At 41.5% G+C, this 21,271-nt stretch overlaps 1 protein-coding gene across 3 annotated transcripts in view; it reads left to right on the top strand.

Annotated features, from left to right (window-relative positions):
* Window positions 1-21,271, top strand: part of LOC117304533 (sodium-coupled monocarboxylate transporter 1-like) — a 54,144-nt gene that overhangs the window by 13,934 nt on the left and 18,939 nt on the right. Inside the window, exon 2 of one of the 3 annotated variants that reach the window (XM_033789051.1) lies at window positions 9,681-10,069. In XM_033789051.1, coding sequence (XP_033644942.1) covers window positions 9,725-10,069 — 345 coding nt within the window. In that variant the 5' untranslated portion in view covers window positions 9,681-9,724. Of the gene's footprint in view, window positions 1-9,680; window positions 10,070-14,443; window positions 15,163-21,271 lie in introns of those variants that run through there. The other 2 variants (XM_033789052.1, XM_033789050.1) reach the window with 2 other exon arrangements.

The following is a 21,271-nucleotide window of genomic DNA, read 5'->3' as shown; positions in this document are numbered from 1 at the left end:
GGGTAAACCCACCCTTGTTTCCGCACGTTTCGCCGTGTCATGACGTGTGTTTAAAATAAATCCGTAATTCTCGATATCGAGAATTGATGATTATTTTAATGTTTTCTCAAAAATTGAGTATTTGATGGAATAATAATAATAAGTCTGTAAACCCTGTAAGTTATTTGTAAATCTGTGAACCAATGTCCAGTGTCCAATGGCTTTAAATCAGTTGTCTGTGATCAGTGAATGTGAGTACCCACTAGATCGCCGAGGGCACTCTCGTTGCACTCCCTTTTATTCCCACGCTACACAAGTGGTCTAATTCCTTCACTGTGAATACGATTTAACTCACTTAAAAGAGCAATGCAAACTTTGACCTGTTGCTGTTAAAGAGTTAAGGTCACTATTGAAGGATCCACACACTAACACGTCGTGTCGCATAAAGGACGTTGACCATTATAGCTCTACTGATGCGTCAGGCTCGTACGAATAGTCCGGGTTTGATTAGCCATTAGTCAAGGCGCACGCGGCACACCGGATGGCACGCACAACCCCAAAAATGTAACGCACGAAAACAGACTATCACCGCAAGCGGCAAATCCGCGAAGCGCCTTTACCAACTCGGTTTTGGGGCCTAATGTTTTTCTTTACATTTTCCACGGTTTTGGTGGGAGAAAATGTAATGCATAATGCATTAGCGTGGTGAGTTGCTGACCAATAAGAAGCCACTATTACTTGCATGACGTCACAAGAACGTTCGATGCAAATTCGTTACATTTTCTCCCACCAAAATCGTTGGCAAATGTAAAGAAAAACATAAGGCCCCCAAAACGAGTTGGTAAAGGCGCTTCGCGGCTTCGCCGCTCGCGGTGATAGTCTTTTTTCGTGTGTTACATTTTTGGGGCTGTGCGTGCTATCCGGTGTGCCGCGTGCGCCTTGACTAAAGGCTAGGGTTTGATCCGAGCGGGAAAAGATATCGCGTGCCGGGTAGTGTCGTTTGGAACCGGGAAAGGACACAGGTAAACTATTTTTTTTGAAAAGTGCGTGATTATTTGTCTAGCTCTTATTTGGCGGCCGCCACTTAGTTAGCCTTGTCCAAGGCTCTTTACGCAAGCACCGGCCCGCTCTGACTTCACGAAATGCATAGCCTCGTTGATACCTCGAAAGCCATGCTTCGACCCCGCGGTATCAAGTACTGTTACGTGCCGTGCGGTATAGTATCTATGCATTTCGTGAAGTCAGAGCGGGCCGGTGCTTGCGTAAAGAGCCTTGGACAAGGCTACCACTTAGTAAGTAAATATCACATCACCAACATGAGTGTATTTATTTTGCTATTGTAGTGTTTTGTTATCAGTCCGGAGACAATTAAGGAAGGCCTGACACCTTGTTTTTGGGTTGCTCACTGATACGTTACTCTGCTGACAGATTTATTCACCATCCGAAGAAAACCAACCGATCCGTTCCTCTATTTATTGGCAATCAAACTGGCTCCATGAGCGGGTCTCTCCAACTTCTTCCTCCACCCCGAATGTTGGATTTTACCCTCTCATCATTGTCATACGTGACACTCATTTAGAGACCAACAACGAAAAAGGACGCAACAAATAGACCCCTCCGCCTAACCCGGCTAAAATTACTACGCTACACACTGATTAATTACCAAACTCACCTATAATGAGCTGAATATTGAAAATAGCATAGTGAATATTTGTAATAATGGGTACAATTACATTACATACAAGAATAAAGACAAGATTGAGACCCAAATTCTTTCTCAGATAAAATAATCCAAAAAGTTATGCCTTTTTACATCCTTGACATTTGTATCCGTGCGACTACCGTTTAAGTACAATGGCGCCCTCTATCGTTTACCAAAGTCATTCAACAAACTTTTTATCACCGTAATTAACGAAATGCCCATGGGTATCATAAAATATTGATTCATCACATTCTCCCCTACTAGTTCGATCAACTCCTGAGGATCGATTGAATGATTCAGCATCACATGAGGATAAAAATGTTCCCCTTAATCTTACAAATAAGCGAATCATACTAATCACCAAAATACAATATGTATACCATCTTTCTCGCACCAACCCATATTTGCTTTATAGAACAGAGAAAATATTTGAACAAAAGTTACATGTATTTAACCAAACTTTTTGTTTTTCTTTAAACCTACAAGAAAACACAATTAGCATATTATCATCTGACATTAATTATGCCCATATGCGAGATTCAAAGTACTTTGTTATCTGACGAAGCGTTTTCTCATACAGTGCCATTCCCGAAGTGTTCAGGTGGACCCCATCAAGGTTATACCGAGAGTTCTTTAACCCTCTGTGCTCCCACAACCACCATTGGTCTTCCACAAAGGTCGACTGCTGAATAAGATCATTAAATCTCTCTGCTCGATCATTAAATTCTTCGAGTGAGACCTGACCACCCCGTAAACCTCCTGTCCTAGGGAGTACTGGCAGAAACACTATTACCTCTGGGTTAATACCCCTCTTGGGTAACTCATACACAAAGTCACAGAGTGAAGAATGCACTTGGTTTGGATTAACATTTTTAGAACACAAATCATTTGTACCCAAGTCAATAATTAAAACTAAAGGATTTGCCTGCCGTAAATATTCATAATACTTCCTCGGCCTTGCCCGAATCCTACTTAAAGTGAGACCGCCCTCACCAATACATGTAACAGGAACTACCTTACTCTGTAACTCAATTTTAAACTGAGAACCTCGCTTCCTTTTCAAGCGTTTAACAAAACTGTGCCCAAAAAGGACAAAACTCATTTTCCGTTTAAGAACACAATACTACAAAAGGGGGAGGAAGCCCTATCAACCCACTCCTTTACCACTTAATCAATTACAAATTTACACAATTTCCTAACACCCATGTCAGTCCACTGGTAGCCAGAATACCCAGTGGTGCCCTACAGTAAGGTGTGCCATTGCGGAAACTGGATGCCCCAAGTCTTTCCAGCAAGACAACTCCCTGACCTTCTGCAATCACTGAGAACCCCCGCCACCAGAGTAAAGACAAATCACTTAATAGCTGAACAGGGCAATCTGAATGGATTGCTGTGTTTACCCCTTGTAGTTCGTTGAGAACTTCTTAGGTGCTCAGATGCAGGGCAATGTAAACTTGGGGGCTCCCCTACTTCTACATTGCTCACGCCCTGTAAATCTTGAACCAGAGACTGATCCCCTGAAGGCTCAGTGTGTAGGACCTCCCAATCTGAATCTCCATCAGACTCATCACTCTCATTTTCTGTGTCACTTTCTGCAAAGGGATCTAACCGCAAGAGTTTTCTATTAACTACTCTTTCTGGGCCCCCTTCAAGGGACGGATACGAAATACATCGCTATGCTCATTTATCCAAACGACCACATATGGGTCTCTTTCAAACTTGTCAGCCAGTTTGTGGCGTCCCTTGAATGCGCATTTTCTGAGTAGAACATGGGACCCAATCTCAATAGGTTTGCTAGGTTTTACTTTCCTATCATAAGTAGCCTTGTTGCGATTGCAGCTTTTTGCTACTCGTTCCTTTACTAACTCACTAGCTCTAGAGAGCAAAGAAGATTGTTCTCTGACAAAATCTTGATCCCAATCGTTATCAGTTCTCCCCAACATCTGGTCTAGAGGTATCAATGGTTCCCTACCAAACATAAGCAAATACGGCGCTACTCCAGTGGTGCAATGCGGAGTAGCATTATACACAAATACAAGGTGCTGTAAAAGGTCAGGCCACCTCCGCCTATCCCGCTCATCCATGGACTTAATGAGTCCAAACAGAGTCCGGTTGAAGCGCTCTGTTTGAGCGTTCCCCTCGGGGTGGTAAGGAGTTGTTCTGGTCTTTTTCATGCCGTACAATGCACACAATTCCCTCACAACTTCCCCTTCAAAATTCCGACCCTGGTCGCTGTGCAAACGACAAGGTATTCCATATTTGGAAAACCACTGATTCCTCAAGACTTTGGCAACAGTTACTGCATGTTGATCCTTACACGGATATGCCTGTACAAATTTTGTATAGATGTCGGTCATGACCAGAACATCCTCATAGCCTCCTGCCCCTCGATCAATTTTGACAAAATCTATGGCTAGCACTTCGAGTGGTCGAAATGCTAAAAGGTGCCGCATTGGCACTTTTGCTTGAGGCTCTGACGCCTTAGAGATTACACATTGTTCACAATGACCGATATGCCGACGCACTGAACCAGCCATTTTGGGCCAAAACACCCGCCGCCTCAGGAGGGCACACGTTCTCACAACACCTTGATGCCCCCACCCATCATGACAACCCTCTAACACCCTCTGTTGTAAACTTGTGGGCATCAGTACTTGATCTAGTTCACCATGCAATGGGTCCATGACACGACGATGTAAAACACCATCCTTTTCTATGAACCTGGGCCACTGCCACAACCACGATTTGATTTCTACTGGCTCCTCCCTTTCAGCCTGAAAAACTTCATTCGGTTTCCAACCTTGATCCCAACGTTCCCAGATACACTTCAGCACTGGATCAGCCCTTTGTAGGGCAGACAGCTGCTCTGGTGTCCACGATGGGAAAATACCTGATTGACACTTAACCTGTGGAGGTCCAGCCTTTGTATCATGAGAAGTTAATACCTTATGTACCTCTATATGTTGCAATGGAACCACTGTGGAGTGGACCTTACATTGCAGTATTTCCTCAACTTCCCCTGTTAGTGAGTGACTTGGGTTGCGACTTAGTGCATCCGCTACACGATTACTAGCCCCTGATCTAAATTTCACATCAAAGGTAAAAGCTGCAAGTTGTGCTATCCAGCGCATTTCACATGCGCCCAACTTAGCTGTCTGTAGATAAGATAAGGGGTTATTATCTGTTAGCACTGTAAATGGTACCCCAAGGAGATAATCTCTAAATTTATCAACCACAGCCCATTTTAGGGACAAAAGCTCCAACTTAAAAGAACTAAAATCGGGGTACCTAGCTTCAGCCCCCCTCAGCCCCCGACTAGCAAATGCAACTGGATGTCTCTTGCCTTCCTTGTCGCACTGAGCTAAACAAGCTCCTAAACCCTGCAAGGAGGCATCTATCTCCAACACAAATGGCCTAGAAAAATCTGGATATGCAAGCACTGGTGCTTGCGTCAAGGTCTGCTTTAATGTATCAAAGGCCACCTGTGCCTCAGAACTCCAACAAAATGGCGAAGGTTTGGATCTCGAATTTCCCTTAGCCAATGAGGGCACTAAAGCATGCAAGGGTGCGGCAATTTTTGAAAAGCCGGGTACAAAGCGCCGGTAATAACCGGCCAGACCAAGAAATGACCGCAATTGTGCCCCTGTCTTAGGTATTGGCCAATCCTCAATTCTCTTAATCTTGTCATTGTCTACTGCAACACCCTCTGGCCCTACCACATGTCCTAAGTAAGACACATGCCTACGAAATAACTTGCACTTTGCACCCTTGAACTTAAGTCCAAAATCTGCCAATCTAGTGAAGACTCTGTCAAGCCTATCTATGTGTTCCTGTACCGTAGAGGAATATACCAGGATGTCATCTAAATAGATTAAAAGCTCTGATAAATTCAAGTCACCAAGGCACATCTCCATCACTCTCTGAAAGGTTCCAGGGGCATTTACCAGCCCGAACGGCATTCTCGTATATTCGAACAGCCCAAAAGGTACTCTGAATGCAGTTTTACTTATTGATTCTGAGTCCATTACAACCTGATGGTATCCATGGGCTAAATCTAATGAAGAAAAGTACCTTGCACCCTGGAGCGCCTCCAGCGACTCCTCGATACGAGGCAATGGAAATGAGTCTCGTACTGTTTTGGCATTAAGCCTCCTATAATCAACACAAATCCTTAGCGACCCATCCTTCTTTTGGACCAATACAATGGGGCTGGCATAGGGGCTTTTACTCTTTTGTATGATACCTTGATCAAGAAACTTCTGGAGTAATTCCCTAACTTCTCTAAAATGTTGCGGCGGAATTCGTCTGTAAGGCTGGCTAATTGATTTATCATCAGTAGTGTCAATCTTGTGGGGAACCTTATCACAAAGTCCTAAATCCAACGAATTCCGCGAGAACACCTTATCATGTTTCTGAATTAATTGCACAATTTTGTCCTGGTCTTCCTTACACAAATCAGCGCATAAATCAAGACTTAATCCATAAGGAAGTTGGTACTCTGACCCATCCTCAAACACATACAACTCTCTTGCCCGTGACTCTACAGCATCCCCCATCTCAATGTCTAACTCATTGGAATCGACACCAGGGGCTCCCTCAGTACGACCAGTGTCTAAATATTCCCCAGACTCTGACAGACAATGATTCACTACAACATGAACACAATCCACACCCGTCTCAAGTGCAACATTTGTCTTTGAGGATACCTCAGTCACGTAAGCAAGCTTTGTGTGTGGGGACAATTCAATCACCCGCATCCCTACATTCGCTACCAACACATTTACAGTTCTACCACTAACTACTGTACACAGATCGTAAACGCGGCAATTTCCATCTATGTTACTGGTTTGACCTCCACTATCTGCACAGCTAGATAGACCCTCAACAAGGACAGTTTGCCCGTCAAGGCTACTTTGATTAGCCTGAACATAGCAGGTTATACTACGCACTTCCCTAGGCAACAAATGTACTGGATTTCTACCTGTACGAGCACCCAGTGGGTCCCGTACACACTTATTTGCCCCATGTGACCCCTCAACTACTGGGTTTTTAGTCAGACTATACCAATTAATGGCCATTGTCCATGCATCTGCATCTTTTTGTTCTAAATCAACCTCTATATCCTTCAGCTTATGAAGGACATTGCAACCCAACAATACTGGAAAACTTTTATGATTCCCTGCCTCACCCTTAGGAAATTCTTTGACCACCAAAAAATGTGCATCAATAGTCTGGTTATGTACCATCAGTGGGGCATGTATGTACCCCTCAATTGGTACCTCACTATTCCCTGCCCCAAACACACGCAGGTAAGTACCTAGAGTTTTGACTCCACTCAATTTCCCTGCAAGGTGATCCCTATAAAAAGAGGCGCTAATCAGAGAAGTCTCTGCCCCGGTATCGAGGATACATTCCACTGGCACTCCAGCCAAAGCAATATGAGCCTTGGGGCTCTCTTTTACTAGACTGGTTAGTATGTCTTCATAAGACTTCTCTGTTACACTTCCAACTGGTGAGGCCTTTCCAGATTGTTCCTCTGTCACTCGGCCTACAGTGGCAGAGAAGTCTGGTTTCCCGACCCTGTGTTTTGTGCATCTCCCATAGCCTGCCCTTGCCCCCCATTCGCTTTTTCGTGAGCCATACGAAGTTTACACTCATGCTTCATGTGACCTGGGCGTTTACAATAAAAACAGCGAATCGGGGGCCTGTCCTGCCGCCTTCCTGAGCCTTCATACATGCCCTGGCTAGTTACCGTCCCACTTTGTTTCACCACTGCTTGCATAAGCGTAGTTATCTGTTCCTGCTGTTTGCAAAGAGTTTCTTGCTGTGTTTGCATACATTTAAGAATCTCTTGTTGTTGTTGCAACACTGTTTGCAACTGTGTGTCCCCTTGGGACTTGTTAACTACTTGGTTAATGCTAACATTAGCATCAGCCACTGGCTCGTCACTATTCAGATCATTTTCTGTACCTAGGTGATGCAAGTGCACACTTGCACCACGTCGAGAACCCCGAGGGTACTCCTCTAGATCTCTGAACAACTCGCGAGCTGAATCCCTCATTTCGGTAAAATCCTGATCCGGTTCAGCCAACTCTAAGCGCCTCAGCTCAAGCCTGACACCTTGATTCCTTGCGCCCGCCACAAACTGCCCAATCAAAACCCTATCTCTCAAACCCTTCAATGCATCTTTCTCTGTTTCTGTAGCAACCTCTAAAATCCGATCATGCATTCGCATGAGCGAGCGGGAAAAATCCATAAGGGATTCGTCTTCCCTTTGCCGTCTTTCAAAAAAGGCCTTCTGCAGGGCCTGTACTGACTCCTCTGCCCCAAACTGACGCCGAAGGAGTTTTTTTAGCGCTGCATAGTCACCCGTTACATTCTCATTGTGGCATTTGATCTCATCGCGAGCAACACCCGCGAGGTGGTGGACAACCACTTTAGCCCTATCTACCTCAGGGATACGACATTGTTGCAGATAAACCTCTGCATCTTCAAGCCATTCAATAATGGTCGGATCTCCCGGTTTACTAGGCCTACCATAGTATTTACCCAACTTCAAGGGCCTCTGAATGACATTCTTCGGTTTATCTTGCCGAAGTGCCTCGGTCAGCCCTGCGACCAAGCGCGTCACAAGATCAGCCTCTGGTACGGCCATTGTGAGTCAAGAAATTATGATTCAGTTATTGAAGGCTAACCAATTTGTACAATCAAAATTAAGTCATAAACACCTAAACCCAGGTAAATTTGCTTCAACAGGACCGGTTGGTTTTCACTAGGAATAAAACTAACACCTATACATTATCAGGTAATATTTACTGACTAACAAACTATATATAGGCCTATCTAAATCCTACCAACAATGTGCGAATTGAATCGCATAATCCCACCTCACTGCTGATCAACCAGTTCAGTCCAGTTCAGTTCAGAGTCATTAGATTTCACATGTACATGCACATGTAAAGGTTGAGTTCGTAGCTCCAAAAGGGTCCAACAGCACTACCGCCACCGGGCTTCTCCACTTGCACTGCCACAGGCTATTCCAGTCGCTGTCCTCCACTTGGATCCTCACTCCCTCTTCAGAACTCGGCCAATGCCCTCAATGTACTGGACGACAACCAGCAAAGCAGCAGATTAAAGCAACCCCATCCGTGTTACCAAATTTGTAGTGTTTTGTTATCAGTCCGGAGACAATTAAGGAAGGCCTGACACCTTGTTTTTGGGTTGCTCACTGATACGTTACTCTGCTGACAGATTTATTCACCATCCGAAGAAAACCAACCGATCCGTTCCTCTATTTATTGGCAATCAAACTGGCTCCATGAGCGGGTCTCTCCAACTTCTTCCTCCACCCCGAATGTTGGATTTTACCCTCTCATCATTGTCATACGTGACACTCATTTAGAGACCAACAACGAAAAAGGACGCAACAAATAGACCCCTCCGCCTAACCCGGCTAAAATTACTACGCTACACACTGATTAATTACCAAACTCACCTATAATGAGCTGAATATTGAAAATAGCATAGTGAATATTTGTAATAACGGGTACAATTACATTACATACAAGAATAAAGACAAGATTGAGACCCAAATTCTTTCTCAGATAAAATAATCCAAAAAGTTATGCCTTTTTACATCCTTGACATTTGTATCCGTGCGACTACCGTTTAAGTACAATGGCGCCCTCTATCGTTTACCAAAGTCATTCAACAAACTTTTTATCACCGTAATTAACGAAATGCCCATGGGTATCATAAAATATTGATTCATCACACTATGGTTTAAATGTATGGCAGCCGGCATATAATCGCAAGACACATTGTATAAAACACGTGCACGCGCTTGGCACTACCATGGCCTCCGTGGACTCTTGCTGTTTGTGTTTGACTTATCGATGAAATAATGTAATTCCGATAAATCGGATTATTGCTGAAATGTATTATAACGAAACATATTGGGCAGACAATTGTTCATTTGTTTGTCTCATTTATTCCACAGGTTGCTTCAACAATTTCACGAAGGCCAAAGCATCGTAGAGCAAAATGTCTGAAGTAAATACAACATTTCAGCCGGCGGATTACGCAGTATGTGCCTGTACCCTGATGGTAGCGTGCGGTATTGGCGTATACCATGCATGCACCGGTGGCAAGCAGAAAACAACCAATGAATTCCTCATGGCAAATCGCAACATGAATCCAATACCTGTGTCGATTTCCTTGGTTGCTAGTTTCATATCTGCAATCACCTTCCTAGGGACACCGGCTGAGAACTACATCCATGGCTGCATGTATTGGCTTTATGCACCTAGCTACATTCTCACTGGTCTCTGGACATCTCGATGTTTCCTTCCTATATTCTACCGTCTGCGGGTTACCAGTGCTTTCGAGGTGAAGTTGTTAATATTGTTATCCTTAACCACATTATTATACAATAGAGTGTTTCTTTTAAGTTATCGAGTTTTTATTTTACTTCAGACCTAACATTAAAAAGCACAGAAAGCCCGCTTAATATGAGTTTTTATGATGAGTCTAACTAGTAAATCACGAGGCACTTTTTATAGACAACCAGTTCCAGGCCATCTCAATGAAATAAAGGCTTCATATTTGAATTCACAATTTTTTCTTTGGGTTCGTTTGACATTGTTTGAAAATCTATTGGTGTGACACCGAAGTGCTCATGTAAAGCACTGCGTGTTTGCCTTTAGGTTGCTCATGTAAAGCACTGCGTGTTTGCCTTTAGGTTGCTCATGTAAAGCACTGCGTGTTTGCCTTTAGGTTGCTCATGTAAAGCACTGCGTGTTTGCCTTTAGGTTGCTCATGTAAAGCACTGCGTGTTTGCCTTTAGGTTGCTCATGTAAAGCACTGCGTTTGCCTTTAGGTTGCTTGTAAAAGTTACCTCAAGTGACAGGGCCCTCTATAACAATACAGACTTGTGGGTGTTTTATTGTATCATTTGCTAAATTAATCATTGCATTATAATATTCTATGGAAAAAACTACTGAAATCGTAAATTTGCTATTACTAAAGAGGGAAGCAAAAAAACAACTGTTTGCTGTTTCAGCCTCCCCCGGCAGATGTGGCTGCAGGTGTTAAGACAATCTATATGACAGGTTACTTCTCAAGTTGAGGTCAATGGCCATGCTTTTCATGGGGACATGCAGTCATGTACAAAAAACAACCCATTGTGTGTCCGCTTTGCTGTGCAGTAGTTCAACGATCATAGGTTGTACGTTTTCACTGGGAAAGCGCTCCAACAACACCCAGATTGTTGGTCAGATCATCAGATACAATCATCAAAAACAACACATTTTTGGCACAACAGTCTGTCTGAAATGTTGCCTTCTTGGGAACCACTGCTTCGAAATCGGCAGTTTCTACTTCAACACCGTCAGTGAAAGCTGATACTGGTAAACGGGTGGGTCCTACCTGTAACGCCTGAAACCGAGGATAGTTTAGATGCTATAATGCTAACTACACACTCGCTGTTTGTTTCAATCACTGACCGCTGTTTCAGCCTATTCATTGTTGGAATGCATCAGCCTATTAATTGTTGGAATGCACTATAGTTATTGTACAAGTACAGACAGACACGTCGACAAATTCACCTTCAACCCCATGGCTACAGATTGCATTTCTTGTCTCACCATTAGCATAGATTGAATGGGTCTTTTAGAACCTGCTCGAACAGAACAATAATATAGTGTGACCTTTATGACCTTTAATATGACGTATGACCTCTAACATGACGTATGACCTGTGTTGTATGAGTTATGACCTGTAATATGACGGATGACCTGTGTTGTATGACAAATGACCTTTAATATGACGTATGACCTGTAATATGACAAACGACTTTTGTGTTATATGGGGTATGACCTTAAATATGACGTATGACCTGTAATATGGCGTAATACCTGTACTAAGACGTATGACCTGTAATATGACCTATGACCTGTTATATGATGTATGACCTGTAATATGACGTATGACATTTAATATGATGTATGACCTGTAATATGATGTATGACCTGTTATATAACGTATGACCTGTAATATGACGTATGACCTTTAATATGATGTATGACCTTTAATATGACGTATGACCTTGACGTATGACCTGTAATATGACATATGACCTGCAATATGACGTATGACCTGTATCATGACGTATGACCTTTACTATGACGTATGACCTTTAATATGACGTATGACCTGTAATATGATGTATGACCTGTAATAAGACGTATGACCTTCATACTGATGAACCCGTGTTAGTACAAACAGGGAGGTTGTAAATGTGTGCGAATGACGTTAAGAGTGTTCACAAGCACCCCCTCCCCCACCCCTCGAAAAAGGGACGTACGGAAAACTAATGTGTAATACAGCATGGTCAACATGTAACGAGTGAATTTGAGTTAAGATTCAAAATCCGAGAAATTATTATATATTGACTTTTACCCCCATACACCGATGTGTGTAAATTACTCCCGAGTCATGTGTAAAACAATCAACACGCACAATGACTTTATCATCGATTCGCGATTCTCTGTCTGAGCCTTAAATAATGTCCTTTCTCATTCAAACTAACAATTGAACCTTTTGCAAATTTACGGGCCAGGCGAAATCAAGATGAATGACTTTAGCCGCAGGGTCTGTGCACTAAAAGTCTGCAACAATAGATGACGACGTTATGGCATTATGCGGGAATTGATGGAGTTTAAAGGAACACGTTGCCTTGGATCGGTCGAGTTGGTCTATAAAAAGCGTTTGTAACCGTTTGTTATAAAATGTATATGGTTTGAAAGATGTTGTAAAAGTAGAATACAATGATTTACACAAATATGCCTCGAAATCGCCTGGTTTTCCTTTTATCTCGTCGACTAACACGGTCGGCCATTTATGGGAGTCAAAATTTTGACTCCAATAAATGGCCGACCGTGTTAGTTCGCGAAGTAAAAGGAAAACCACGCAATTTCGAGGCAAATTTGTGTGGATCATTATATTCTACTTTTAAATTATCTATCTAACCATTTGCATTTATTAACAAACGGTTTCAAACGCTTTTCAACGACCAACTCGTCCGATCCAAGGCAACGTGTTCCTTTAAACAGACCTTCGTGTTTTGTTTTTTTTTTACTCTTGACGGAAAGTCACGAGACTTATACCTTCCGGTCGTAACAGAAAGTGCCTTTAAGATTTTTTTTTTTTAAATTGCATTGATCGAGCAAGGCTCTTAATTATTTTCACTTTGTTATTTATTTACACATGCATCCAACGACATCAAGAAGCCCCAATAACAGAATACATCGGAAAAAAAAGAAGAAAGTTTTAAGTCTTGGAAGAAAACTCGTTTGGGACTGAAACCTACATGCAAGGTTCCAATCTTAGGCGGGGTTCGAACCGGGTTTTAAATCGGGTTCCACAGGGGTGAAAGGCATGGCATGGAAAGGGACCATTAAACCTACCTAATTCCCTAACCACAAAAAGCAAAACATTGCTTATTAAAAACATTCAAAATCCGGGCGTCAGCCGTCAGCTAGCGGCTCGCTAAAAACAATGTTTTTATATTTGAGTTGATGCACATGTTTTGCGGTAAAATTTGCGGAAATATTGTTTCAAAATCGGTTTGTCTAATGTTCGCAGTATCAGATTTACAACGTCATCAGATGTTTATGGAAAGTGCAAAGACCCGTGTTCATTTGAAACTCTTTAAAGTTCAACCGTGAAAGATATTGTAGCTATAAACTAATGGCTTACTTTAATGTCAGACGAGCGGGTCTGAACATTCAGTATGAGCTTCTTGAACAATGATAACCTTGGAAATGACCTCATGACATACTTTACATTTCCCTCTGTTTTTACCGGCCGCTAAAAAAACGCAATTCCCGAAACATGATGTGAAAGCAAGAGGGCGCTATTCACTGAGTACGATCTGATCATCTTCACTCGAGTCAATCGAGACAGATAAACGGTTTCAAAAACGTTTACAAAACCACAATCCGTGTAGTTTGTATCCGTTAAAGTGAAACAAAAACATCAACAACTTAGCCACCCAATGCTTCGTATGAGTTAACGTTATTTTACTTAAAAGTATTCGTAGTTTATATTTTGTGTTCTTTTCAAAGACATATTCTAAACAACACTTATTGTTGAAAGTGGAACAAACATGTAGCTGTCTCTTTCACTAATGGCAAGTTTGCCATCAAGAGTTGAATTCCCCGGAGGTTTTTTTTCGGCGAAGTGGGATTCTACAAAGATACTTATTTAGGTGTGAAAGTGGAGGACAACGGAATGTTGAAGTCAATGTTATGTTCATTGTCCCTTCAGGGCCACCATACGATCGGCAAACGGCATTATGCAAATCCACAGAGAGCCTTGAAATATAATAAATGTGCAGTCGCAAAATCACAGAACAATTCTCACACACAGTTCCATTCGGTTTAGTTTGTGTTTGTGGTGTATTGAACGAGCCAGTGGGACGTGAAATCAACACTATTAGGCTATTGTTAACTTTTTACAGATTTGGCGGATCCGTTGTAGTCAATTTAGCCGAGGTTTTAACGATATTTTAAAACGTTCCCTTTTAGGAATGCGACATGCACCCGAGTTTGTAACGGTATGTGCACTTGCTATAGTTAAATGCAGCTGAACTTGGCGTTCGGTACACTTTGAGTTCGGTTTTGGCAGTGAGTTTCCATTAAAAAAAACCACGAACATGAAAAACAGCAGCTAACTGCATGTGCAGTGCCACCTTTGACCCATCATGGTAAATGCATTAAGCTGTGGGTCGGAGGGTTCTACGTTTGTTTTCACCGAACATAGATCTTGTTGGAACTAGGTCAAACTTTGAAAGGTGTCTGAAAACTGTTTGATTCTTTGTCGAGTATGTTGAAATCGCAGTGGTTTGGCCGATAATCAAACTTCTGATAATCAGTGATGCGTGGTTGGCTGTGTGGGTGATTTGGGTGAAAGCACACACAGTACGTACCAGGGGTGTAGGGAGCGAACCTACAGCTGGTGCTTTCTTTTGCCCACCAACAACTGATCCATAGTTGTTCACTTCTCAGCTGGCCCAGGCACGTCAAGCAGTTGAATTAAACGCACGGAAGTCACGTCTATTACGAGTTGTAAACATGGTTGCCGAAGAAATGAGAGTGTTCGGCGCTGCCGACTATGCCGTATTTGCGTGTGTTCTGTTAGTATCTAGCGCTATTGGTGTCTACCATGCCCTGACCGGAGGAAAGCAGAAAACCACCAAGGAGTTTCTGATGGCTGATCGCAATATGAGTCCAATTCCTGTTGCAGTGTCCCTAGTAGCCAGCTTCATCTCGGCAATAACCTTCCTGGGAACACCGGCAGAGAACTACACTCACGGCTGTATGTTTTGGCTGTACGGATTCGCCTACATCGCTGCTGGGTTCTTTACGTCCAGGTGTTTCTTGCCAATATTTTTTAGGCTGGATGTGACAAGCGCATTTGAGGTAAGAATAAGTCCAGCCTTTACCAACTCGTTTTTTTTTTTTTTTTTTGGGGGGGGCCTTATGTTTTTCTTTACATTTGCCAACGATTTTGGTGGGAGAAAATGTAACGAATTTGCATCGAACGTTCTTGTGACGTCATGCAAGTAATTGTGGCTTCTTATTGGCCAGCAACTCACCACGCTAATGCATTATGCATTACATTTTCTCCCACCAAAATCGTTGGCAAATGTAAAGAAAAACATAAGGCCACAAACGAGTTGGTAAATGCGCTTCGCTAGTCTTTTTTCGTGCGTTACATTTTTGGGGTTGTGCGTGCCATCCGGCGTGCCGCGTGCGCCTTGACTAAAGGCTAGTTGTGGTGTGGATGTGAAACCTACGCTCTACCAGACGCACAGTTGATGAACTTTCTGTGGCAATCGCTTCGAACAGGCAAACCTACGTAGGGGGTCGAGGGGTCTTACGTTTTTACGGGGAATGCTCATAAGTTCCCCTTAACCTGTGAACAGTGTTGTTCAAAGTCTAAAATTGATTTCCCTTACTCAAATTGCCGTGTGCGTACCCGTCAGCCATGCTTTATTTCCGATGTGTTTGCACTTGGAAGAAAACAAATACATTTGTGATAGCATAGCCCGAAAGGTGTACAACGCCTATATGTGATGTGGTAGGTAGTGTGTAGGTCAGCCCGATAATGTTCCTACTGTTTTCCCAGGGCCCAATTATCGCGCATGCCGCATGCGTATCGCTATAACATTATCTATTGCCATTTTGCATGTCACTATAATTTGCAGCTATTGTTTAAAACATTATTTATATTTTTGTTACGCTACTTCGTTGCGGTCATCATGGAAATCAGTTTCATATTATATGACGACATGAGGAAAGGAGGCACACATTACTGAAATTAATGTAAACAAATATCAAGACAGTATCGGAGGGATATTGCTGCATTGGCGATATGTTGTATTACCAAAAAAGAAACAGAGGTTAACCCTTTTTTACATTATGCGCGACATAACTAGTAAATTTTGGGGTCTTTCTTCCAAGCCAAATACTGAACTGGTCATATTTGAAAGTTAACATTGTGTGTCATAATCTCCTCATAAATCAAGAGTTTTAACAGCTGAACCAGTTTCGAGACGTACCCCCTTTTTATCATATAGAAAAGTTGATACAAATTGGACTTTGCAACTTCCCTACAATATTGTATTTGTCTTCCATTGAGCTGTATAAAAATCATGCCTGCTGGAAGTCCAGGCTTATAGTGGCATGTAATGTCACAGTTCATAACGTCTATAGTTTTAGCTCATGCCTGGTTCCACGGTTCCACGGAGTATATTCAATTCAGTTCAAAAATGGTTTATTAAAACATGTCTCGCAGTTAAAAACTGAACTGCACATGTCAACATCATATGTTAAAAAAATTACATAAAGTAGAAGTTAACCAAGAAAAGGATATTAAACAAGAAATTATTATTATATTTGTCAAAAATACATTGGTAAAAAAAACCAGTAGGCACAAATATATACACACACATATCCCGGAGTTAAGCTTTCAGAAACACAAGTTATTTTATTATACCCTTTTATTTCCCTTTTTTCCTTTATAGAATTAAAAATTAAAGATCTCAGCACTTATTTTCACACAGCTTCAGAATGTTCCGTCAAAGTGGTGGGAGTGGTTCATGAACACACTGGATATCTTCAAGCGTTTTGCTCTATTTCATTATACATAACGATTCTTTGCTGAAACAGTTTTCCATCGGCCATGTTTGAGAGGAGAATCAATTATATTCAGAAATACCAGCAAGCGCTACTACATGGTCTATGTGATGCTCTTCCTGACTAAAGGTTGCGGAGCCCACAACTATAGTCATACTATTGGCTAATGCACTTTATCTAATAACGTCAGTTTTAGAATTAGGGATTGAAACTTTGTTCGTTTGACAATTTAGTGATGTGATTAATACCTTTAGGTAGGATTTTAAACTTTGCATGGTGGACGATATGGAAAGGTTTGTGGTAACACAATGCAATGACTATCTCTTAATGTGTAGGGGTGGTTCTGAAAAGAACCGTTGGTTTATACTCACCAACGGTGAAACCGACGGTGAAACCAACGGTTCTTTTCCGAACCACCCAACTCGTAAAGAGATGGTCATTTCATGGTGTTACCACAAACGTTTTCATATCGTGACTACCTTTGATGTCTGCCATTTTTATAGTGTCTGAAGCAAACTAAGAAGCCGTTTTAGCAAATTTACACAAGATTTTCTTCAGTAAAGATAACGAACGTTTTTGAATGGGTGGCTTTTGACTATGTTGTTGCATTGAATTTAATAGGTGATTAGTTGGATCATAGAGAACGGACCACAGGGTTGGATTCGTGTTGTTATGCATCCCGGGATAACATTATCGCTTACTATTCAAACTACTAAGTTTGTAGCAACAAAACAAACGTTTGTTTTGTTTTCTGGTGACACTTGTAGCATTGTGTTGTCTCCTGATGACACTGATTGTCTTTGAAACATGTCTAATGATAGCTATAATGTCCTGTAACATGGAACAAAGTCATCCGGGTGCACTAGGGAGGCTTAAAAGTGCCGTTGCTAGGGTAAAAGTGTTACCTAGCAACAGTTGCTAAGGAAAATGCACCTTTTTAATGGGTCTACCCCTAAAAATAATCAGTATGGGTTGAAGAATACTTGTGCCAAGTTTCATGCTTTTATCACTTTCTGAGCACTTTTCCAGATGCAACAATTGATCTCTAGTGTCAGGTACCGCGGAAGGTAATTCTTTCCAAATCTCGAATACTCTGTATTATCAGAACAATTGCGTGATCATCAATTTGACAACAACAAATATATGGAATGTTTGCGGCGGTACCGGCTGCCTAAACCTCTATCTACCTAGATTCGAACTGCCTCTAGCTGCCAGGAACATCCTCAGTTGTCTAGTTGGTAAGACACTGCTCTAGAATTGCAAGGGTCGTGGGTTCGAATCCCACCCGAGTAACATGCCTGTGATATTTTTTCACATGACTCGGGAAAGTACTGAGTATACAGTACTATCCCCGATGCAAATTTAACATCTATTATCTCTATCTACCTGGCAATTTAGGTAGTCTAATTGGTAATACATCTGCTCTAGGTTGACAAGGGTCGTTGGCTCAAATCCCACCTGAATAGATGCCTGTGATGTTTTCACAGAACTCGGAAAGTAATGAGTATAAAATGCTAACACACATCGGTGTAAAGGTTAAACGAAAGGGAAATGTGTTACAAATTAAATGCTTTAAAACAGTTAAAAGTTAAACAGTTTAACATTTTTTTTAAGAATTAACCTACAAGTAATTTTAAACTCTTTTTGGAAGTAATCTCATTCGAAACGTTGAGACCAATATTATTTAAGAACTGACTCCGCGGTAGAACAGTTAATTACGATCCTATAAGCTTTAAGTAGTAGTCCCAGCCTATTTTCTATACCATTCGCCTGGGTAATAGTTAATAAGCAGGACAGTTCTTTTTAGAACTGATAAGTCTTCCGAACACCCGAACAATCTTCTCCGTGGTAGTAGAATAAAGCAAGACAGTTCTCTAAGAACAAACTCTACCTGGCAAGTACATACAAATGTGGTGTTACCGCAAACCATATTAATCTCATTCCACTCCATTCTCGAGGCGCATTAAAGTTCGCAGTTCAAAACCAATACATCGGTAAGGTTACACATTTATGTTCCGGTGTGGCGGTTTCAGTCTTCCGCCGTGTTCAGTTTTCCGGGTGATGTAGTCGGACATATCAACACGTTGTTCGAACGGTTTTAGCTTTCCGGCGTGTTCAGTTTTCCGGGTGACCTGTCAGATACCGCCGCGAGTACCCTGGCGAGTAATTTAGTTCTCTGAGCAGTGACCCCAAATTGTTCATTACGATTCTTTTCTGTGTAGTCACATAATCTCTTGCCCCATCTTGACATGTATTCATGTGTACAACTTAGGCAGGTCACACTCTGCTTGCATAAAAAACAACTCATACGATCCACGCGCGTTTGCCGCTAGTTGTACTCGACTCGTGGACGCCGCCATGACAGCTACCGGAGGGTAACGGATGACTCAATACGGCACTAAAAATGGACTACTTTCGCTTGCTGTGCGCAGGCATCGCATGACGTAATGCTACCGTATTTGGTCATTCGGAAAACTGAACACAGCGGAAAGTTGAAACCGCCACACCGGCACACCTGTTCCGGCACACCTGTTCCGACACTCCTGTTTAAGGTGTATACGTTGTCCAGATTGAATGCACGTACGGCGAATGTTCCCGTCCGTCGATCGACAATACAAATAATGCGGTCGTGCACGTACAGGTAGACAACATTTTCTCGAAAAAAAACTTCCTGATAATTAAATTAAATATTTTTAACGGATGTACGGATGGATTGTGTTTAATCGTTCAGCTACGAAAGATGTATCCTGCAAAATTTCTGAAACATGTCAAAGGACGAAATGTCTGCGTAGAATATTTACGTCTATTTATATCCTATATCACTCGGGGTTAAATTTTGTGAACATTTATAACATGCAAAATGTTTGTCTTATTTGAAATGTTGACCTTAAAATGAGTCGTTATTACCCCACATGAAGGTGGTACTTGAATTTTTGTTTTATTCTCAAAAACTGCCTGGGTATATTTATACCTTTCAAAAAAAGTTGTTTGAAACCAATAATATGCACCAATGAGGATGGGGAGTGAAAAAAACAATTGGTGTACTCAAAATGTACCCTTTTCAAGATAATCACACTTATACACTTTGTTTTGCTATACATTTGTGTACAAGGTCAAAGTTTATTCGTTAATTACATAGGTTTGTAATATCAACATAAAGTTAAAAATACATTTTATGGATAGATCTATCAAATGTGATTAAATTTGACACAGATTTTGAAAATATTGTTTTTTGACCCTTTTTTTCCTTTTGACCCCAAAATGACCTTAACATTCAAAATCAAGCTGGGCATCCACCCTAATCGTCTTCCCGAGTCCATGATCTATACATCTAGCATGGATGCCAGCCATTAACAAACTTAGCGTCCAGAGTGTAATTTCACACTTTGGCTGGCCTACTAAAACTATGGTCAGGTTTAGGATCTGGATCACGCAATCAAGGTAAAGTAAAATCGGGACATCAAATGTAAACATATGTTTTTCTTGAAATTTATGACAACGTACTCTTACCATGGTGGTTTTGATGCATGCATACAGAAACATCCGAGAAAAATTAGCTCAGTGTATACTATTTAGTTAGATAGATAGATAGATGGTTTGTTTCTTTTTACATTCGTGGCCAACGGCCAAAATTACAGTAACAAAATAGTAATCATTTGAATAACAATCATCTTGAGTGGTCAAATTATAAAAAGGCACGAAAATACATTCTGTATATTCACATTTTCCCTAGAAGTAAATGCGAACGTATGTTATGATTAAGCCATTGTATTCCTTGTGCTGTTTTCAGTTTCTGTGAGGCCGGCCTCCAAGGGGAAAACACCCCTGAAACAAAAAGAAGATGAGAGAAAAACATATCCAAACACCTAAAACCAAACCTTGGATTTGGAAATAGGAAAAAGAAAACTGCAATGTTTTTATTTCTACATTCTTTTTGTGGTGGTGGTGGTGTAGATCCTTTCAGTTATTGAATTCCCAGAAAATTCAATTAATTTTGTTTCTACACCGATATATATATCTTGTTGTTCTTTTCAATATATCCATTTTTGTACAACCACGCGCCTGTCACTGAGCAGGACTTGAACCAACGACCTCCGGATTATGGGTATCTGAATCATTATGTATTTGCGATAGTATTATTACGTTAATAATTATTTCGGTTAAATGTGTGGGTGTTTGAATGAGTACTCATATTCGTTCCTATCCTTAAAGGGAAGGTACACTATTGGTAATTGTCAAAAACCAGTGTTCTCACTTGGTGTATCCCATCTAGCTAAGCATAAAATAACAAGCCTGTGAAATTTGGGGCTCAATTAGTCATCGAAGTTGCGAGAAAAAATGAAAGAAAAACACCCTTGTTGGACGATTTTGTGTGTTTCGTGCTAGGAAA

Source organism: Asterias rubens, chromosome 21 (genome assembly GCF_902459465.1).
Source record: "Asterias rubens chromosome 21, eAstRub1.3, whole genome shotgun sequence".
Taxonomy (NCBI): Eukaryota; Metazoa; Echinodermata; class Asteroidea; order Forcipulatida; family Asteriidae; genus Asterias; species Asterias rubens.
The sequence above is the reverse complement of the archived record's forward strand: the minus strand, read 5'-3'. Positions and strand labels throughout refer to the sequence as shown.